General features: G+C 28.9%; 2 protein-coding genes across 28 annotated transcripts in view; one reads left to right on the forward strand and one right to left on the reverse strand.

Moving 5' to 3' along the window:
* LOC124426049 (glutamate-gated chloride channel) overlaps positions 1–25,000 on the reverse strand; it is a 100,205-nt gene that overhangs the window by 63,839 nt on the left and 11,366 nt on the right. Inside the window, exon 1 of one of the 27 annotated variants that reach the window (XM_046967277.1) lies at positions 6,009–6,180. The exons of the other annotated variants lie outside the window; for them this stretch is intronic. The gene's annotated coding sequence lies outside the window, so the exon portion shown is untranslated. Of the gene's footprint in view, positions 1–6,008; positions 6,181–25,000 lie in introns of those variants that run through there. 27 annotated transcript variants of the gene reach the window in all.
* LOC124426192 (transmembrane protease serine 9-like) lies at positions 18,852–24,240 on the forward strand. Its single transcript, XM_046967577.1, has 6 exons — positions 18,852–19,366; positions 20,053–20,794; positions 20,836–20,926; positions 22,138–22,228; positions 22,392–22,645; positions 22,803–24,240. The coding sequence occupies exons 1-6, from the start codon at positions 19,318–19,320 to the stop codon at positions 23,289–23,291; spliced, it is 1,716 nt and encodes a 571-aa protein (XP_046823533.1). The 5' UTR covers positions 18,852–19,317; the 3' UTR covers positions 23,292–24,240.

Here is a 25,000-nt window from a genome sequence, read left to right on the forward strand (position 1 = left end):
TTTTGGTTAGACATAAACAAAAAAAAAAAAAAAAAACAAAACAAAAAAAGAAAAAGATTGTCATATAGAGATTTAAATTAAATAATCAGAATAATTATTCTCTCTTTCTGCTTTTGTTTAAGAAAACAAGATTATCTCAAATGTGAGATTTGAGTTACATACATACTTACATACATACATATATACATACATATATATATATATATATATATATATATATATATATATATATATATATATTCAATGCTTTCATACCAAGTTCTCACACGTTTTGTCTCCTATCTTATTGTTCACGATCTTCCCAGCGTGAAATTTTGGTTTCATGGGCTCAAGCACAGCAGAAATATCGTATAAAAGAAGAAGCTGACGAAAGAAATCTTGCTTATTCGGAAAATGCCATGTTTTCTGCTTTCGCATTTACGCCCTTTAATAACGACGTTTGTGAGGACGTCGTTAAAAAACAAATAAAAATAAAAATAAAAATAAAAATAAAGGAAATAAACGAAGTGGAAGAAAATAAAAATAAAAAGAAAAAGAAAAAGAAAAAGAAAAAAAGAAGAAAAAAAGTAGTCACTTTTCTTGCCATTATATCTCCTTAGAAATATTATTTATTGAATATTATTTGTTATAATATAAAAAAATAAAAAAATAAAAAAATAAAAAACAAAAAAAAAAAACAGAGAAAAGGAATAAAAAAAAAAAAAAGAAAGAAAAGAATCTAATTTCGAAGGATTCTAATTATAATCCTCTAAATGCACTTAATAATTCTCAATGTACGCACTCGATCTAACGTTTTGTTACCTTGGCACCATTTTCTAAGCTCGCGATTATGCGATTGGAACGAACATACACGTACGTACGTACGTACATACGTACTTCGTACGAAGTTACGAATCTCAAATATTACACACTAACAATAACTATCTATAATTAAATTTTTGTTATGTCTAATGAAAAATTATGTAATGTGAAACTTATAATACGATTTATATCAATATAATTATATTATATTAAATATAACTATACTTTTATTATACAAAATATATTTCTCTCTCTCTCTCTCTTTCTCTCTCTCTCTCTCTTTCTTTCTTTCTATCTATCTATCTATCTAAAGTAATTTTTAATTGGTATAATTATACTATGTTAAATCAATTTATACTTATAATTAGTATAAACATACTTATATTAAATTAACTTATACTTATCTGATTAATATAATTATACTTTATATTAGATATAACTTATACTTAAACAAGTATTAACTTTCCAGATAAAAATTAACTTTGATACATTTATATAAAAAAAAAAAAAAGAAATAAAAAAGAAAAAAAAAAGAAAAAAAAAGTAAAGGTAAAAGATACACGTACATACATACGTACAGAGGGAAAAGACACTACTTCAAAATGTCCTTCGTTTGTAATATTAATCTTAGCTTCTTAGCTAGTGAAGTACTATCATCTTGACCTTCTTGCAAAACAAAAGGGAAGAGAGAGTAGGAGGAGGGGAGAGGTGGGGAATAAAAGAAAAAGAAAGAAAATAATATGAATGATCGTAAACATCGTAAATGAAGATAAAAAGAAAAAAGAAAAATAAGAAATAAACACATCGAGAAAATGAATACATTAGATAAATAAAACGAAGACAAAGAGAGAATAGAAGTAAAAGTATAAATATATAAGTAAATAAATAAAAATACATTCTTTTTTCTTTCTTTATATCCGTAAATATCGAAACTGTCCAAAAGAATAAAATGAAATAGAATAAAATAAAATAAAATATAATGAAGTAAAAGAAAAAAATTTTTCGATACACCGAATCAAGCTGAAAAACGAACAATACATCGAAAAATAAAAGAGAGAGAGAGAGAGAGAAAGAGAGAGAAACAAAAAAAAAAGCAAAAGTAAATGAATCAAATCAAATCAAATCAAATGAAATTAAACGATAAAACTAATATAGGCTTTTACTCGAAATAGGCTCGAATTAAACTAAAAACGAGGTGTAAAACTATAAACAATCAATCACAAACGAGTAAACATATTTTCAGGTCATTTTATTTTTAATCTGAAAAATGTCAACCGACTCGAAATAATATCCCGAGCGAATAACACTCGGGTGTACGTTTAATCGTACGTTTGGTTTGCACAAAGAGATACGCGATAGTCTGGAAAAAATATTGAGAGAATAGTATTAGTGTACTCGTATGAAAGAGAGAGAGAGAGAGAGAGAGAGAGAGAAAGAGAGAGAGAGAGACAGAGAGAGAGAGAGAGAGAGAGAGAGAGAGAGAGAGAGAAGAAGGAGTAAAGAGTTCCATTTATTTTTCACCTCGCTACGCAAAATCGATCGTTACCTCACGGCCTCTGCTAACGCTCATAAACGCAATCACGAATTTTTACTGCAACCTTCACCTAACTAAACTGAGCCGCGAGACTATGGAATGAATAATATCAGATTTAAATCTTTATTCCCGTGTGAATAACGAAACGTAAGTTCTCCCCTACCACTTTTCTTTTACTACCCACAGATTCTTTCATATTAATCGACTTTAATTTGAGTACGTTCCTTTATTCGAAAATACAAATGAAAATTTAAAAGGACGAAATGGGAATATAGGAAGGTGCACGAAATTTATATATATATATATATATATATATATATATATATATATATATATATATATATATATATCATATATCGGAGCAATTGTTCCCATTATTTTTACCAATGAATAATTTCTAAAATTACAAATGCAGACGATAAAGCAATGAAAAATTAATTAACAATTTTCCAGGTCATTTTTTCCGAGCCATTTACTTGATCATAATTGATATTGCTATATAATTGATAATCAAATCAATAGACACCGGTGATCCTTTTATTGTATGTACTTTATAATATTAAATCTAATAAAAAATTAAAAAAATAAAAAAAAAAAAAAAAGAACGAACTTGATATATCTACGATGATCCTGCAAAGAGTCGATATTATCATAATTTTAATAATTGTTCGATCGAGTAAGAATTAATTGTCATTTTTTAACGATAGACCTTTTATCAATCACGTTTGACATAGGTATGTACAAGTATCATTTAATTATCTGATTACTAATCAAATATATATATACATATATATATATATACATATATATTTAATAGTATATGTAACGTGTATGTGTATATGATAAGTGATAACAAAAGATAAATTTTTTATGTTCGCTTCATGCATGCATTCATGCGACAAAACTTAGTGATGTTGTGGAAAAAAGAAATAAATAAAGAAAGAAAGAAAGACAGACAGAACAAGAAAAAAAAAAAAAAATAAATAATTTATTGATAGATGTCATCGATGAAATGAGTCGATTCGATGATTGATTGATTTCTTTTTTCTTTTTTTTTTCTTTTTTTATCGTTTCATACTCGATCGTGTATCAATCGATCGATATCAATTATAGAATAAATATTCTATCTGTTATTATGTTAGGCGCATACCGACATATTTGATTTTTATTTTCACATTTATATATAGGGAATGTGTAAATGTACGACGTACGAGAGACGTGACACGAGAACATTTGAAACTCAATGCCTTTTATTTTATCAACATGAGAAAAAGAAAATAAAATAAAATATAATCAAATAAAATAAAGTAAAACATATAAAACATACTAGGAATATAAAACAACGATGAGAACGATAAATAATTATCGTTCGAATGATCGATCTACGGGAGTGAAAAGAGGACAACACTTCTCTATTTATATAACGAATATTATCACGAAATGTATATTATCCACACATATATATATATATATATATATATATATATATATGTATGTATGTATTATATAGATTAACGTATATACTATCTCCATGAGATTACGCGAAAATTGTTCAGATAAGATCATCAGGATCCGACAAGAATATGTTCAAATAAAATGTGACGACAATTACGTACACGAGTTATCGATCGTACCTATGTACACATGATCGATATAATTATCGATTTCTAAATTCGTTCTAAATTCATTCGATGGAACATAACTTGAGCGTATTTCCAACGAAAGAAGTTTTTAAAGAAAAAAAAAAAGAAAAAAAAAAAAAAAGAAAAAAAAAAGGAAAAAAAAAGAAAAGAAGAAAAAGAAAGGTGAGATAAACGATGACGTATGAATTTTCCGCCATTGTCGTCGTCGTCGTCGTCGCCGTCGTCGTCGTCGATCTTTTTGGTACAAAATTAAATTAGAATTTAGTGCCAAAGGCTAGTCCTTGTCCTCGTCGTTGTCGTTGGTAAGGATGAAAGCTGGTCGATTGGAACGTTATTTATAGTTCATCGGTACTTTACGTCGTTGTTAAAGACTCATTGTCTGCATATATTTTATTAAGAGGAGCCACCATCCACGACAAGTGCACCCTTGACTCTCTCTCTCTCTCTCTCTCTCTCTCTCTCTCTCTCTCTCTCTCTCTTTCTTTCTCTCTCTCTCTCTCTCTCTCTCTCTGTCTTTCTCTCTCTGAACGAGCCGATATTGAAACGGATAGACGTCAAGACCCTAGGATATTCTCGGCATTCGAATAATAGTCTCGTTTAACCAACGTATCTCTCCCTCTCTCTCTCTCTCTCTTTCTCTTTTTCTCTTTCTCTCTCTCTTTCTCTCTCTCTCTCTTTCTCTCTCTCTCTCTCTCTCTCTCTCTCTCTCTTTCTCTTTCTCTCTCTCTTTCTCTTTCTCTCTCTCTCTCTCTCTCTCTCTTTTTCTCTCTCTCTCTCTCTCTCTCTCTTTGATTACTCTTTCTATAGAAGAAAAAATAATAAAAAAAGAATTAAAAAGAAAGAAATGAAGAAAAAAAGAAACTATTCTCTTCATAAATATCGAGCAATATTTACGTTCGTGACATGAATACTAAATAATAAAAGTAAGTTGATTAACATCGTACTTAATTACAAATCTAATTATGAATAAGGTATTAATAATAATAATAATAATAATAATAATAATAATAATAATAATAATAATAATAATAATAATAATAATAAAAAGTAATAAATCATAAATATTTGAATTAAATAACTTATTGAAATATTACTTAATTAATAATGATGATAATAATAAAAATAAAAATGTATAAATGTCGAATTGGATTACAGATTTTACTTCGATATATATATATATATATATATATATATATATATATATATATATTTAATTAATAAGAAAAATTATTAAATATATCGCAAAATAAATTAAAAATGTAACCATATCGATATATGTATGTTTAATCCCTTATGGAAATGAAAATTTTGTTAATAAATAACAAAATAGAATTAACTCAACCAAATTATGAAAATATCTAATAAATAATAAAAATCTTAATCAACATAAATAACGAAATATATTATAGATCGTAATCATTGATACTTAATTAATAATGAGAAAAATATATATTTTATAAATAACGAACTAGATTACCGATTCAACTACGAATATATTTTTAGAATAATAATGTACAAATAATTGAGTGAAATTATCAATCGTCGCTCAATGATATCGATCGATTGATACACAATCGTGAACGAAACGACGAGAGAGAAAAAAATATGTCTTACATATACTATTAAATATGTGTGTGTGTGTGTCTGTGTGTGTATATGTATTTGATTAGTAATTAAATAATTAAATGATACTTGTTACATACCTATGTTAAACTTGATCGATAAAATGTTTAGCGTTAATAAACGATAATCAATTCTTATTCGATCGAACACAATTATTAAAATTATGATAATATCGGCTTCTTGCACGATCATCGTAGACATATCAAAATTCATTCTTTTTTTTTTTTCATGTTTCTTTTTCTTTTTTTTTTTCTTAGATCTAAAATTATGAAGTGCATACAATATGCATCGTACAATAAAAGTATCATCGCTGTCAATTATAATAATAACGAATTAAATAATAATCAAAATGTATATCGTTTATCATATTTAAATGTCTAAAATGTCTAAGAAATTTGTTGTCTCACCTACGAATATGTTTGAATAAAATTTGTTCCAGTGTGACGACGAAAAGATGGTTCAAGGCAAATCTACACTTTGTCGTGACCGTGACACGGTGGTATCTTCTTGTGCCAGGTAGACATTAAATGCAATCGGTGTAAAGGGCAGATCTTTACTTGCTGTAATAGTTCGTCTTTCCTATTCGATTATTTCGCATAAACGATAATAATTTAATTAATTGGAAGAAACAAAATCTATGATGGTATAATGATATAGCGGTAGTAATAGTATTAATATTAAATTAATACTAATAATACATAATAATATTGTTAATAGTAATTATGAATTACATCGTGCCTGTTTGTTTGTTTGTTTACCTTTTGTTCTTGTTCTCTATTTATATACGGTATATACACTTCAAACTCGCATTATCAATCGATCGATCTATATTTATTAATGATAAGAAAGTACAGACGAAATAATCAATCAATTTTCTTGACCGATTGGAATAATTAATTAATCAAGATAATGACAATCGTCTAGTTCTCGAGTTAATTTCAAACAGATAAGATTAAACGTACGCGCAATTTTGTTATCTTCAAAGAAAAAAGTTAATCGACAATTTTACAATTATTTAATAAAGATTCCAAATGTACAGTTCATTTGAGATTAGAATGTCCGTAAGTTACGTTTAATTATTGTGACGTGACTAATATAAATAATAATAACAATGATAAAAAGAGAAAGAGGGAAAAATTGAACGATCGAAGGTTCAGAATTATACGAATGAAAAAATAATAACAATAATATCGATCGATAATTATGTTTTCCTTTTGTCGTTTCATTCTTCGAACATTACGCGTATACATCATCGTTTCTAACGTTCCAATTATATCTTAGCACGAATTCGTTCTTGATAATCGTTCGCTTATATCTAAATGAGTTCGAGTTCAAACAAAAGAAGAAAAAAAAAAAAAAAAGGAAAAAAAAAAAAGAAGAAAAATAACGAGTTTGATTTTTAATGAACGCGATGATCGAAGTAAAAGCGCTTAACGTCACGCTTTCTAACTCGCGTTTTACGTTTATTGGTGTGAATGTCCCCGACCTTTGCGACGACGTTCCTCTAAACACACAGAGAAATATCTCGGAAGCTTATCGATAACGTTTGATATCTATCGACGTTTGGAATTTCCGGAACTTCTCGTGTTCGTATTTTCTATAAACGTGACGATCGTATCTCTCTAAAGTATGATCCTACTATTATACACTTTATGTGTGTATGTGTGTATGTATTATGTATTTAGCTATATATATGTATATATATATATATATGTATGTATATACGTATGTATCTATTTACATACCTACAAATGTATGTTTATATCGGATCTCCCAACTTTCTACCTCGGAGGTTGCCGAAAGACTGATCTCGTACGACATTCGACAAAATGTAAATAACATAGGATATACGTAGATATCTAAGAGGTTATATGAAAACAAGTAAACATTGTAATAAGATTTGCTTTCTATACGTCGGCCAATAAATAATATCAAAATTCTCATCCTCTTTCAATATAATAATATTATATATATATATATATATATATGTGTGTGTGTGTGTGTGTGTGTGTATTTAAATTATTGTAATTTAATTAATTCATTAATTTAATTAATAATTTTATAATGAACATTTTTGAAATAATCTTGACATTACTTAAACATATATATTATGTACTAATATAATATACGTACGTTTATGTTAATCGATAGGTACTATATGATATTTTATATTTAAATAAAAAAACACACTGAATCTTTTTTGAAAGTGTTTTAAAAATATTAAAAAATTAATTGAAAAACGTTGACATTAATTATGTTCAAATATTCCTTACGTATGCTTACATTGTAAAAGCGGTAATAAGTAATGTCGGTGAAGTGTCTTTTTCATTTCTTTTCTTTTTTCTCTTTTTTTTTTCTTTTTTTTTTTTTTTTTTCGTCGATCGATAAATCGTAACCACGTATGCAACTTAACAATAAAAGATTTAGATTTAATTTGAAGAACAATACTTACAAAGTAATAGTGCAAAAACAGATAATATATTCGTGATTAATCGTATAAAATGAATTATTATCAATTATATTGTATATTGAATGAAAACTCGAGATATTCTATCTGCCGTTAATATAGAAAATCTTTATAGGAAATTCTCATGATCCGTACAATTTGATTTTACAATAATGATAATTATTATCAATAAAATTTAGCTTTAATTTTAATATCGCACAAATCGATTTACATTGATCGTATAACACAAACGAACATATTATATCATTGCAATTACCACAAAATGGAATTGCAATGAAATAACATTTCTATGTATTAATTTATTAATACGTATGTACGTACAATGTACAATGTATTACTATGTATAATGTACTATGTACAGTGTACATGTATATAGTTTCGTAAGTAACAACTCGTTCCAATTTTGATTCGGGTTTACGGAAAGAGGTTAATAACCCACTTTCAAGGCCTCCGGCTTCTTGTTTTATATGCGCCCGTTTAAAAGCTTCTATGTACTGCCGACGTTGAAAAGCAGACGAGAATGAGAGACCAGAAGGACGAGATCGTTTCATTATCCCAGTAATTGTTGCACGTTCTTTCGTCTACATTCCCAGCCCATCCAGTAAGATAAAAAAAAAAAAAAAAACAGTATTTGCATAAAATTAAACGACTATGATATACCATTCCAATTCTTGTTAACTTTATATCGACATTTTTACGAATGGAGAATTTGAAAGAAAGAAGGAAAGAAAGAAAGAAAAAAATTATATAAAAATGTTAATACGAGTTAATGATCGTCGTAAAAAACAAAACAAAAGAAAAAAAAAAACAACGTTCAAAAAGTTGACTGATTATTAATATTTTTTTCAGTTTTTTTTTTTTTTTTTCCATCGAAATTTCAAGGGAAGTTCAAGGGAGAATCGTAACGTAACGTAAACAAGATCAAATTTAAGATGTTCATTAATTTTTAATAAACTTTTTATCGAAATTTATACGAATCAAAGTTACAAATGAGAAAGGAAAAAATATATCTGCGCATTTGAAAAAAAAGAGATGATCGACAAATAAAAAAGAAAGAAATAGAGAGAGAGAGAGAGAGAGAGAGAGAGAGAGAGAGAGAGAGAGAGAGAGAGAGAGACAATCGTTGGCTAGTCAATAAAGTAATAAAAAAACTACGTCGAAGAAATTAATTGAAAATAAATTTTCTCCAGAGGTACGTGCGTTCGAAATGCATACGAGAAATATTTTGTGCGAATGAATTTGCACGGTGGTTCGTGTATCGTGCATTGCTGAAATCTAAACGAAAAAAAAAAAAAAAAAAAAGAAAAAAAAATAAAATAAAATAAAATAAAATTATTAGAAAAAAAAAAAAAAGAAAAGAAAAAAAATAACAATAGGAATAGAAAAACACGAGATCTCATCGAAAATTCCCTTCGTTCGAAGAAATGTCCTATCTAGAAAACAATGAACTTTCATATATATATATATATATATATATCTTTCCATTTTTTTATTTATTTTTTCTCTACGTACGTGTGTGTACATGTAATACATATATGTATATTAACGAACGTAATATCGTTTGGTATCGATACATTTTATATATAACAAGATCGTCGATGGTCGAACGTGATGTACGTACCTGCCTGATCGTGACACGCTTATTTCAATATTGTAAATTTCATTTGTCAACGAGATATAAATTCGATTGTCATTTTAACATACATATATGTATACATCTGCGTATAAATAATCCATAGTAATCGTAATAAATATTAAATGACATTTAATTGATATCCTACATTAAAATTTACTTTGTACTGGATGCGTATATAACACGTAAGAACAAAAAAAGAAAATTAAATCTACCAAGATACCTTATTATTATTATTATTATTATTATTATTATTATTATTATTATTATTATTATTATTATTATTATTATTATTATTATTATTAATATTATTATTATTATTATTATTCGTGACCAATCGTAATAAAAGATATTCCAAAATAAAGATAAGATTCCTTTCTTGTTCCTTTTTTTTTTTTTTTTTTTTTACACGAACAATAAGAAATATAAGGTATCGTAATCGTATGCATACGTAAATGTCATCAATATGAATGAGTTTTTGATACAATTGAACTTCGAATGGCTGATGCTTCCTTATCGAGTGCCTCTTTGTCATGAGCTAACAAAGTTTCTCTTCAATTTAATCCCCGATATCGTTCTTTGTTTTATTCAAATTCTTGATACGTTTACCCTTTCTCTCTCTCTCTCTCTCTCTCTCTCTCTCTCTCTCTCTCTCTCTCTCTCTCTCTCTCTCTCTCTCTCTCTCTCTCTCTCTCGCCATACACACACACACACACACATAAAAGGCCTTCAAATGCAATTACAAGTTACATCTTGCATCGAAAAATATAAAAGAGTATGAATCCGACTATGATCAGTGAATTTCCATAATATTAACGTCTAATAACTTATGTCGAAATGATACCAATACTGTCAAACTTTTATTTAAATTATCGACCACAGTAAAAAATTTTTTTTTATCAAAAGTCGTAACCTCAATGACAAACGAATAAAAAAAATTGTATTGGAATCTATTCGAACACATTATCCAATATATTTAACAATATAACAATGAAAAAGTTTATTAACGAGAAATAAAGTCATATATGTCTAATTAAATATATACAATCAATAGATTTCATTCGACAATAAAAATATATCTATATCTATATATATATATATATATATATATATGTACATATATCTTGCGTATTGATATTAAAAGTATTGTCAACAAAAAAAATCGATCGAATTACATAAAACGTTTCATTGTAAATCCATGACGAAAATAACAAATAACATCTTGTAAATTATAATCTTCTGCTCTTTTTTCTTTTTTCCTTTTTTTTTTTCTTTTTTTTTCTTTTTTCTAATATATTACGTATCTGTAATTCGTAATGCGAACTGTACGAATAATAGTATTAAATTTTTTATTTTGATTCATTGCATGAACAAAGATTGTTCAGTACTGCCTAACCAATACTCAAGAGAAAGAAGAAGAAGAGAGAGAGAGAGAGAGAGAGAGAGAGAGAGAGAGAGAGAGAGAGGAGAGAGAAGGAAAGAAAGGCAGAAGCTATAAATGTTCGAGAGATTGGTTTCGATTCGCGATCGTATTAATGCACAGGAGAATGCAATCAGTACTAATTACTAGTTGCCATATGTGAGTATTCAAGCTAGCTACGCGAGACAATATTATAGGAGAACTACATCGGACTAATTTCCATCGATTTCTCTAATGCTTATTCATATATCGATTACACTCTCTCTCTCTCTCTCTCTCTCTCTCTCTCTATGTATATATATATATATATATATATATATATATATATATATATATATATATATATATATAAATAAAATATACGTATTTGAGAAATAGCAGTATTAATATCTAATATATATTATATTATATGCACACATACATACACATATAATATACACATATATATAATTAGATTATAACTATATAAGAGTATATAGAATGTAATTGAACTATATTAGTAATAGTATTATTAGTACCATTATATATAATAATACTCTACAAACAAATTCTACGGATCTTTAAATTATATTTGATTGAAAAAAAAAAAAGAGAGAAAGAGAAAGAAAGAAAGAGAGAGAGAGAGAGAGAGAGAGAGACAGAGAGAGAGAAAAGGAAAAAAAAACGAAACAATATAAGATAAAAACAAATTTAATTCCCATTCCTTTGAAAAATCTTCATCGTTATCGACATTCGATACTTATCAATACTTATTAATACCTTCAATCTCATTTTCTAAATATAGAAATATAATTAATTATTATCATCACCGACGATAATTAACTAACCAGTTATATTAAGTTATCGACAGACAAACCCGCATATTCATTACGATCCCTTAAAGGAAGTGGGCTTTAACCTTAAAGACAATAGCTTTTGTAAGCTTATCTCGAACGTCTTCCGTGTATACTCGTAATAATCTCGGCATATACATATTGCAAAGAGTTATAATGATCCCGTTGAGAATTGCTACGATATAACTCGCTCTCTCTCTCTCTCTCTCTCTCTCTCTCTCTCTCTCTCTCTCTCTCTCTCTCTCTCTCTCTCTATTTCTCGTTCTTCTATATCGCTCAACTAATAGAAATTATAAACGAAATGATTTAAGAGGCTCGACGATAAAACTCCCAAGATGAAAGATTCAACGGAATAGAACTTTAATGATTTTAAATGTATATATATATATATATATATATATATATATATATATATATATATATATAAAATAATCGAATTATTGTCCCCACCATTTATTCGTTTTCCGTTTTCTTGTTTAATTATTATTATTATTATTATTGTTATTATTATTGTTTTCTTTTTTTTATAGATAATTTTTTGTGCGTGTTGATCGATATCTATTCTATTACGTTGTATTTTATTTCATTCTTTTTTTTTCTTTTCTCTTTTTTAATTTTTTTCACCCGAACGGTGTATCTCAATATTTTTTTTTTTACTTGAAAAAATATGTCGCGCAATTTATTCCAATAAAAAGTATATAACATGAAATATAAATATAAAATAGTTATAGAACGTCATTCTAAAAAAACCAAAAAAACCAAAAAAGAAAAAAAAAAAAATATCGAACTGACGTATACAACGTAGGATACTCGTAAGTATGAATTATTTTTGGCACGGATCTATCGTGATATTTTTTACGGATAAGAAAGAAGAAAATCAACGAATTGATCATCGATTCTTATTAATGAAATAAAGAAAAAGAAAAAAAAATGAGAGGAATTAATAAATAAAGAAATCGCACATTAATTTCAACGCAACTTCTTTTCTTTTTTTTTTTTTTTTTTTTTTTTGTTTTTTTTTCTTTCCTAGAACGAAAATCGATGAGAGTTATTTCTTCTTTTCTTTTCTTTTTTTTTTTTTTTGTTTTTTGTTTTTTTGATGGATCGTTAAAAAATTCATTAAAAGATGCTGAATTGTTACGTATAATCGATACTCACTATTACATTATGTCTATTGTATGTATTTGTGTGTCCATGTCTGAGAATGGCGTTGAATTAAAAGAGAGGGTTGTAAATGATTTCGGTCGGTGCTCCATCCTGTTATACGCAGGAACGTACTTCCTCTATGACGTCAAACAGGAAACAGAAGAGCTCTCCCATTCTGTGAGCCTTGTTTCCGGGTCAAACGAGGTTAAAGTTATCGCAACAATCTACATACGTACTTCTTGCTCCAATAGATTTCTCGTCGATATCTAGCAAATACGTCTAAAAAAAAAAAAAAAAAAAAAAAAAAGAAAAAAGAAAAAAAAACTCGTTCATAATCGACAAAATAATTCCCAAATTGTTCCAATGATAGTTCAAACGTAATCTAAGGTATTAACGAGCATCATGAAATGCAATTATAGTTATTGATAATGCTTGTGAAATAATAATGTTTATCTTTTCCTTCATTAAACATTTTTTCTTTGTTCAATCTATATATATATATATATATATATATATATATATATATATATATGCATGTGTATATGTATATACATATAAATGAATGATTTTCAATTCTTATCAACATATATCTATTTCTTAATAAAATTAAAATATCTATTAAATAAAATTGTTAAAAAAATAGAAACGACAGCAACGATGCAAATTAACATCATTTTTCACTATACATACATACATGCGTGTGTGTGTGTGTATCAACGTACTATATAAGTCTATGTATATATATGTAAATAAATCGTAGAGTGCTTGTTCACTTTGGATCTACCCTTTTATCAAAGTAATCGCAAAAGTCGTAGTGAGAAGCCAACTTGAAAAAAAAAAAAATATATATATATATATATACAAGCACACACTTACATATGTAGATATGTATGCGCCTATGTACGTATACGTCAGGAATGAAAGAATCATGCTCGACGATTTCGTCGAATCATTCTCCAACGTCGACAACCATAAATCTTCGATTAAATTCATCGTTACTCGTTGTTCCGTCACCTTTGGCGATGGTTCAAAAGAGAACTCAGTAGTCGGTCATTTAAAATCAGCAATTAATTATTAATAACATGAGAGTCATTCGTTCGTGATTGTTTATTCTGTCGAAGAAGGAAAAGAAAAAAGGAAAGAAATAAAATATTAAAAAAGAAGTGGGGAAAGAAAAAAAAAAAAGAAATATAAAAAGAGAGAAAAAGAGAGAAAATGTTGAATTCATTTTCCTTGGAAATACATATTTTCTTTCTCTTTCTCACTCCCTCTCTCTCTCTCTCTCTCTCTCTCTCTCTCTCTCTCTCTCTCTCTCTCTCTTTCCCTTTCTTTATTTGCCATGGAGAGTTCAGTTTACACGACAAAGGGAAGCAAAACGCATCCATGTCTTTGATGAACCGGACACTACTATACCATGCTAAGTAAGAATATACTCAAGTGTCTACATACGAATAGCATATATGTTGTGTCGGTATACTGTTGACAGCTCTCGATAAAACTTTTCACGTGATTGCCGATGAATACGTCAGTAGAATGTAACGAATGAAAATAGAAACATAGAAAACATCAAATTCCAAACGCAAACATTGAATGTGTATACATATATACATATATACGTGGATATGTAAGGTATATTACGTATGTACATGCGTACATGCGTAAATGCATGAATGCATAGGGTATAACACTCCTGTTACATTTGTAACGTGAACGATAAGCTATTGACAATGTTTTCTCTACCCTCGCCTTGAATCATTTTGTACGAGTTACTTTTTCATTTCATACCTAGATTTGTCGAATAAAAACGAATTTCCTAGGAAATGAGAAGAACTAAATCGCCAGATAGGTTGATAGATTGATCCGAATGGACGGCTATCAATTCTGCACCCACTTCGTAACGAATTCGTCCACCACGCATAGTACATGTATGTACGTATATATGTATGTATATATGTATATATGTATGTATATATGTATGTATATATGTATGATAGGAGATCCTGGCTGCTATCTGCCTTTTAATTAAATGCCCTGTCATGAGTACCGTTCGATTCCATATTCGTTGAAAACGAACACCCATGTACGATCCAATGAATCCTAAATTTAACGTTCAAAAATATACCTCTCGATTGTCATCTTCAATTTTTATCCCAACGTTCTTCTTTGATATAATTTTTGATAAATTTCGTGATCATCAATGATTCCACATACTCGATCAATATTAAACTCGATAGTGTACAACATTAACGTGCGTTCTAATATCTTTCATAATCTTGTTAAAGGATTATGATGACGATGACGATGATGACGATGTTGATGATTATTATGATGATGATATTGGCAACGTATACGCATTTATAACTATTAAACAACCAGATTTTCGTTTCTTCATAATTTACGAATCAATGTCTTTCTTATATCTTCGTTAACAAATTTAATGAAAAAGATTTTAAAGCTGAATGCATCATTTGATTTAATTCGTATTTACTTTATATATATATATATATATATATATATATATATTCTTTCTTCTATAATGTCGTTTTTTTTTTTTTTAATAAATTATACACGTATTTTATTATATACATATATGTATAAAATATATAAAATATACATGTGTATATATATATATATATATATATATATTCTTTTATTTTTCTTTCGTTCGTGAAATGAAACACATGTTACGAATTAGCAAATCGAGAAGTATTAAAGTTGGCACGCACACACGTTCTAACACAGTATACGAGTTTCGCGTCAGTTATATCGACCCGATTTTGCAGTTACTCGAAATAGAAAGCGTACTTCCCTAGAGGCTTAGCTCTTTATCTTCTACTTTCAACTTGGGATGAATTCTCTGATTCTAACTCACCGAAAATGCATCGAGTATCCTCAGATTTCTGATATGTCAAGTTACTATTTATCGATATCTCTAAAAATGAGTCACCAAAACATAGATAGTTTTATATCACCATAATTTCAGGAAGCGTTATTACTTTGCCTCTCAATCTGGAATGCGTCCAAAGATTGAAATTATTTCACGCTAGTGCTGCTGCAACCTTCATAAGAGAAGCAATATCTGTGTATGTGTATATATATATGTTTGTGTGTGTGGTGGGTGGGTGGGTGGATGGGTGTATGGATATATATGTATATTGGGAAAACGGCTATGTCTGCGAGATGGCTAGACCCTTGCCGAGCTTAAAGAAGGAAACTTTCAGGGTTTTATTTTTATCCCAGGAGAAAGAGAACTGTAATACTAACAAAAACTAATTTACACTGGGACACTTATTCCCTCAGGAACTGGCATCCAATTCGCGATGATAATGTCCACAGGAAATTCTTAAGAAGCTTAAAGTTTTTTGACATTAACAAACATCTGATATTATTTTTAATCTCGATTTAGATACGGACAATGAATATCTCTTTTTAATTTCATTCAAATTAATTTTAATTTCATTCTAGATTTCTTTCAAAAAAAAAAATATGACTTACATTCTGTTATAGTGTTTTGTTTTGTTTTTTTTTTTTTTTTTTTTTTTTTACAACACAAATACGCCATCATTGTTTTCATTATATTACAATAGTCTCATCATGTGCTAATAAGAAGCTACGAAATGATATCTAAATCGATAATAGCCATTATTTCGAGATTATTGATCTAAGCATTGAAAACGAATATCGATCAGAATGATATCTTACAGATAATTAATAAATTTAATTTTCTCTCGAATCTTTATGTTCAAAAAAAAAAATATATACATATATATTAAAAATATATATTTTGTACTTTAATAAGTTATTCATTGCAAATTCCGAATAGACAAATTTCATGTTATAATAATAATAATAATAATAATAATAATAATAATAATAATAATAATAATGCGGATGATAAGATGTAACAAAAATTAATAATACGATTGTTGAAAGTCGCAAGAAAATTTTTTATAATAAATATAAATATAAAGTTAAAAAGCACGATTGAACAATAATAATTTCATCGTGGAATTAAAATGTTAAAAATTTTTCTAATCACAATTTATTTATGATAATGCAATAGCTATTTTAGATAAATCAAAAATATCTAAATATCTAAATTTCGGATCCTTTCCACTGATACATACATATATACACACATAGATACAAGATCAGATTCATCCTTTCAACCTATCCCATTTCAATGATGAAGAAGAGAACGTGATAGAAATAAAATAGCATCGAATTTATTTTTTTTTTCTATATTTTTTTTTTTCAATACTGATGACTTCAATTTCAAAAAATCGAAAAGTATTAAATTGAATGATTGTATTAGTCGATAGTGATGTAGTAAACATCAATAGATTTTCTTATCAAATTAACTTCATAAAATACAGGTAATATAAACTTTGTAATAGTTTATCTCGAAAAATCGTGTAGAATGATAAAAAGACTATTGTACGTCGATAAACGTTACATTGGATTAATATTAAAACTGATAAAGAATTACCGGGATTTATAGTAAAACCTATAATTACATTGATCATTACATTAATAACGATGATACAACCCGTGACTCGATACTTCAACGTGTAAGACAAAATTCGAAACAATGATTGTTACAAGATAGAATAATATTGAAGATATTTCTTATCATTACGATCATCAGATTCTTAAACGCAAAGTGAACACTTTAGGGTGAAGAGAAAAAAATTTTTAAGTTAAAAAATTTACAAGGTCGAAAGGACACTTGTCAAGGTAACTCGAGTGGTCCCTTGGCCATCGATGAAAAACTTGATGGTATTCGTCTCCCTTGGGAACTTGGTTTTTTCCAGCACCCAACAACACTCCTGAAGTTTACATCGAAGTGCCTGGCTTATCGAGATTGGATACGTGCCAAGTCTGGAGTCTAAGCTGGTCTTTATGTACCATCGCAATGTCGAGTTTGTTAGTTAAAGAGAATTTTTCTTTGATAGGAGAAAGAGAGAGAGAGAGAGAGAGAGAGAGAGAGAGAGAGAGAGAGAGAGAGAGAGAGGAAAATCGATCTTTAATTATCTACATCACAATTTTGTCGAACAATTAAATGACATATAAAATATTACGAAATGCGTTTGTAAATTTCTTTCTATAAATTTCAATAAACTGAATTTGTTTTAATATCATAATTGATATATATATATCATCTAAAAATTAATTTTCTTTTATCATCCTCTACTTTTAGGAATCTAAATAAAAATGTTTAGATAATAAAATTGTATATTTTATTAACGATAAAGTTATTATTGTTAAAGACATAAAGAGCAGTTTTTTTTTTTTTTTAAACTAACGTAACATTTCTAAATTGTCATAGATCAGCTGACTCGCTATTCGTATTGTACTTACGATACTTCTCGAGACATCTACGGTATTTCGATGAAATGCCGGCAAGCATTTTGCAAGAGAATTTCGATGGAAATGCATTCTAGCGACGAGGAAACGGGTTTGTCAAATTTGAAGTGTATAATGCGAATATATTCGAATATCAGAGAATCAGAAATTGAAATAAAAGAAATGAAATAAGAAAAAGTTTTTCATTTACATGAAATCCATTTATCTTCTAATCGATCAACACGTGACAAAATCTCATAAGAATGATCTTTAAATCCCATTAAAATAAAATAATAATAATAATAATAATAACTTGTTAAAATAATAAAACTCTTAATTAATGTTTCCTCTGATAAACATTTTTTAATTAAAATTTTTACTCAATAAAATGTCTAAATGAAAGATTTCTATTCAATTCGCTAATATATTTATTCGTCAATAATACAAAATTATTTCGAGATCAATTCTATGATCCATTTTATGAATACTACCTCGAAAAAAAAAAAAATTATAAGAACGTATGATAAAAATATTATGATTTAAAGATATAGTTTTGAAATAGACAATCAATACGGAATGATGCGACCTAGTCGAAACGCGTTATCCGTACTATCGATAGACATGGATAAATAAAAAGAAACGTAGTTAGATAAAACACTTGAGAAAAATAGATCGCGAACGATGATATACCTGGTATGATTAGTTTAAAGAATTAAGAGAAATGAAAGGGGGTAGGGAGAGGAGACGAAGAGGAATGAAATCACGATGACAGGTTGTGACGATTTGTCGAGGTATAAATGCTTGACACACTAACGCCGAACTATCAGAATCTATTTTCAATTTGTACGAGACAAATATAAGATCGCCAAGAATGAAGAACTTATTCGTTGTTATCAATGTACTGGTAGCCGCTGTGTCAGGTAAGTCTCAATTAATTCTATCTATCGTGGCAAGTGGAAATCAATGTAAAAAGAAAAAAAAAAAAAAAAAAGAAAAATATGCTTTAATAATAAAAACGAAAGGAAAAATAAACAAGAAAAAAAAAAAGAACTTTAAGACGTAGAAACATTACCCTTTAAATTCTTATAAAATATATACCTCGTTAGAAATAATATGCGAACTAAGATACCCCTAATTGTTCATTCCAAAGATCTTGAGCATAGTTTACAGGAGAGAGAGAGAGAGAGAGAGAGAGAGAGAGAGAGAGAGAGAAGGGGAAAGGGAGGGAAGGAAGGGAAGGAAAAAGGAAGATAGTATAATCTCTGGTTACGAAAGTAAAACGAAACTAGTTGAATCGTGAGAAAAACTTATCGCGATCTCAACGATTTATTCCCCTTCTTTGATAAGCCTACTTCTCTCCGACACGAATTCTTTCTACGTCTTGAGTGATTAATCGATTCGGTGATTCGTTTTATTTCAAACTGATGATATGAAACAAACGATTTACAATCCGAATAATCGATGAGATCCAATAAATAAAAAGTAACAAAGAAAAATGGAAAAGAAGAATAAAAAGCGAAGAAGAATAAAAAAAAAAAAATATATATATATATATATATTATTGACAAGTTTAAAAAAAAGATAAAGAAAAAAATTCTTCTTCCAGGTGTGCCAAGTGATTTGCCAAGGATAACGGGCCGAATATTTCCAGAGGGACGTATAATTGGCGGAGAAAACACTAACATTATACAGGCCCCACATCAAGTTAGTATTCTGATATTAGGCTCACATTATTGTGGCGGAAGCATAATCAATAAGGAATGGATTCTCACGGCTGGACATTGCGCTGGGAAACCCTTATCCTATTATAGCGTACGTACTGGATCGGACAAGTCTACTTCCGGTGGTATAATCAATATTGTGTCAGGAATATACCAACATGAAAACTTTTCATCTACCTCTAAGGGTGTACCATTAAATGACATAGCCCTTATTCGTTTATCCATGCCTATTGAAGAAAACGAGACGCAAAAATCTGTAACATTATTTTCAAAAGATGAAAAGGCCGAACCAGGAAGCATCGCAATTATCACGGGCTGGGGTAAAACAGGACACGGTATGCCAGAGTTTCTACAAACAGTGACAGTTCCTGTCATCGAGAAAGTCGATTGTTACAAAGCTTATGAAAAATTATTCGGTGGTATTGGTGAAAATCAAATCTGCGCGGCTTATCCCCAAGGTGGAAAGGATGCTTGCCAAGGTGATTCTGGCGGTCCAATGACCATAGGCGGTCGCCAAGCTGGTATAGTTTCTTGGGGTAATGGTTGTGCGCTTAAAGGATATCCCGGTGTGTATACCGAAATCTCCAAATATCACGACTGGATCACTAAGATAACCAATCTCGAATTGTAAATTTCTCTTTGTTTGTCTCGTCCCCTCTCCCATCTAGTCCCCTTTCCTATCTCATCTCTTCCCCATCCCTATCTCTACCCTCTATGTTTGCCCACATAACTTTACATCTGTACCTATTTGACACGTCTGTAATTAAACAGATAAGTTAAATTAAGAGCCGATCGAGCGAACGATAAGACGAAGGAGAAATCGATCTTTTTTCGTTTGACTAAACGAGAGAACATATACATAGATAGAACCATAATCGAATTTTAAGTGAAAAAGCCATACTTATAATCACTACTAAACTACTATCTATAATATATAACTATCCTATGTTTGTGTCTGCATTTTCCTTCGTGAACGTATGCATGTAAACATAAACTCGTGCGTAAATCGTTTTCAATTAAAATGATTAAACTAAATACGAGGACCAACTGCATACACTATTATCATACTGATCTCACTCCAAAAAATTACATGCGTCTTAGTCGATGAATTATCTATTAAACCCAACAAGAAATATTAACACATTCGATATATTTTAGATATATAACATTATAAATAGAATACTTTGAGATAAATATAGAGATACTTTTATTATCGTATTATATCATCCCTACACTTTTATATCCTCAAATTCATTAATAATGTTGGATAATCGTTAGTATGTAAAAAAAAACTTCAAATACAAAATATTATATCCATCGCAATGTACACATAATTTATACTTCCTTACTTTCTTTCTTTATTAATCAAACATACGGAAGAATGATAAATAAAGGTTAAAATCTACATAAATGATTAAATATGGAGATGATAAAAAGATACCATATTTAATCCCAGATGATTTATATAATTTTTGATGTATCAAAGAATGTTTATTAAGTCAACACAAAGAAAATAAAAAGGATGAAATAATATACATGCGCACGCATATACGTAAATACGTAATATAATGTTCGATATTGTGGAAGGTTATGAAAACGAATTTCGATTTAATCAAAACGATCGACAACGAAGGTGACTTAAAACAAGTCTTATTTATCGTAATCCTCTATCACAGAAAATCAGAGATACAGAATATCTTTAACAAAAGAGCTATGATTGATTTTATTGATTGATGAGACAAAATCCTCGAGGAAAAAGACAAAAAAATCTTTATCAATCTACGAGATATATCTTGGGATTTGTATCGTATTTGTAAAACGAATTGATCAAGTTCACATCATTTCACAAAACGTTGAAGATATTATATCGATTTCATACAAAAAAAAAAAAAAAAAAAATCGTTCAAAAGATTTTATTATAATCTCTGTCTGAAATCGTTCTACTGCAAATTCGAGTTTCATATAAATAGACGTCGGACGATACCGAATGCATCAAACAAACGAAAGAAATCAACATGTTCGTACAATTAACAATTGTTTTCCTCATTGCTGTTGCAGCTGGTAAGTAAAAGATGAAATATATTAAATATAATATTATATATATATATATATATATATATATATATATATATTAACATTTTTAATATTGATATTCATTATTGAAACATTCTACCGGACAATAATTTTTCAACTTTATTGAAACATTATGCATGAAATATTATAGCGGATCCTATTCCGAGGGTCCCAGTTTTGAATCCTTACACGCCAAACGGTCGTATCGTCGGTGGTGAAGATGTCCAAATCGAGGAAGTACCTCATCAAGTACTTCTACAGGCATTTGGTTTTGGTTTCTGCGGTGGTAGTATCATTGATAAAAATTGGGTCCTTACAGCAGGTCATTGTGCGAGTTATTCACCATCGACAATAACTATACGTGCTGGAACAACTACAAAGACTTCAGGAGGTAGTCAACATAAGGTATGTTTGTCATTATTATCCTTTGGCTTGAGAAAAAAAAAGAAGAAAAAAAATAAAAAAAAAAAAAAAAAAAGAACAAACAGAAAAAAGAAGAAAAGCATTCTTCTCAATATTTCGTCATGATCTTTTTTTAATTAAACGAATATAAATATAACAGGTGGCAAAGATCATCAGACACGAGGAATACAGCACCAACAAGTATGGTGTTCCTGAAAATGACGTGGCATTGATCCGTTTAGAAGAGCCATTTAAACTCGATGAAAAACGTCAACCGATTTCTTTGTTCAATGCATCCGAAGAATCTGTTCCTGGAGTAAAAGCTACGATCAGTGGTTGGGGTGCAATTTATCAAGGTGGTGCAGCTTCGGAAAAACTTCAGATCGTCCAGGTTCCAGTGGTCGCTAAGGCAAAATGCAATGAGGCTTATGCCTCGTTCGGTGGGGTACCAGCTGGACAAATTTGTGCGGCTTATCCAGAAGGTGGTAAGGATGCTTGCCAAGGTGACTCTGGTGGTCCTCTTACTATCGATGGTCGATTGGCTGGTATTGTCTCCTGGGGTAATGGTTGTGCGAAGAAAGGATACCCCGGTGTTTATACCGAAGTGGCAGCTTTCCGTGAATGGATCGATTCTAAGTTAAACGCTTAAATTCGATACTGAATCAATTTTTTATCGATCGACCGATAATAATTATTTGTTCCTTTACATTATTATGTTTGCGACTTAATATGTGGATAATTCTTTTAATACGTTGGTACTATTATTGTTACATTAATAGTACTCGTGTTATAAAAGTTTTATGTACTTCTTAGATGTACATAAATACATATATATTTCTAACAATCGAAATAAATGCATGAAGATTAAAATAGCAGTTAAGTTCATGATAATCCACCAAGAATCCTTCGTAATCTATCGATTCTTATCTACTCTATCACAAAAGAATAAATTCTATTGAAGGTAAAAGATCAAAATGAAATATATCTAGCTTATAGAAAGTGGCTATCCAACTGGCTCTAGTTATATATATACGTCTCACATAGTTGCGTTTCAATCGGTTCTGTCGATTGGCTCGGTTCAGGAAAGAGCAAAGGAAGGGAGTCAATCGATTGGAAGGGAAAGTAGTGCTGCTCTCATTTCGTGTTTTTCACGAGACTTTTCCAACGTGTGCCCTTTTCAAAGCTTTCTGGCCTTTCTTTTCTTTTTTTAACTTCTTTCTCTTTCTTCTACATATTTTTTTTTCGTTCTTCTTTTTTTCTTTGTTCTTTTTCTTTTTTTAATTCTTTTTTCCTCTTTTACATCACCCTTTTTCCTCGCGTCTCTTCACGGGATTGAATTTTCGTTCGATGATGTTGGAAAAGTATCAAAAACGAAGGATATACATATATATATATATATACACACACACACACAGACATATATACAAACTGTACTGTCGAAAACTGTTTCACTGACGTATTTGATCTTCCAAGTGGCTTTCGAGACGCTTTTGAGTAGCAACATATTTCAATAGATCTTCATTTTTATGCATATTCTACTTAGATAAACGATAAGTCGGTACTTCACATTTCATATACATAGTTCATACTTGTATAATCTTCGAAGTCCATATGGTATTTAAAAAAAAAAAAAAAAAAAAAAAAAAAAAAAAAAAAAAAAAAAAAAAATGGACAACTCCGAACAATTCAATTTTTACTTTAATCATAACTGATCAAATACGATACATTCAAATTTTTTCTAATTTACTAACTCGATTTCTTACCGCATTTACAATCAATGTATCATTAATTCATTCGATAAGTATAATTAGAACGATTAATTCATTTAAAAGTACGAATTTTATTTGTTAACATTCCTATGATGACAAATTCGTGATAAGAAAAATAATCAACAATAAAATTTAACATTATCCTTTCGAACGATTTGAAAAGTATCGTCAAATGAAAAATATAAGATTATATCGAAGCTGTTAATTAACGATAGAGAATCCTTCGAATTCGTTTATAAAGTTATCGGAAACGTTCGTTCAAGTTATATCCGATCTCTTTATCACTTCATTATCACACGATCGAATCATTCGAATGTATAGAGTTCGAATAATATCAATGGGACTGCTAATAGCGGATAAATTCAGGAAACGATCGGAAAGATCATTATCTGAAGTAATTAACAGGATAGAGAACGAAATCTCCGATAATATTTATAATCTTGAAATTAATGATTAATTAAAAAATAAAATCTTTTCTTTCCTTTTCTATTTTTTTTCGTACGACAAACAAAATCAATTTGATAAATACATTTTCTTTATCGATTTTAGCAAAAGCTTTATTTGGAAGAAGAAGAAGAAGAAGAAGAAG

The sequence above is a fragment of the Vespa crabro genome, chromosome 8 (genome assembly GCF_910589235.1).
Source record: "Vespa crabro chromosome 8, iyVesCrab1.2, whole genome shotgun sequence".
NCBI classification, from domain to species: Eukaryota; Metazoa; Arthropoda; class Insecta; order Hymenoptera; family Vespidae; genus Vespa; species Vespa crabro.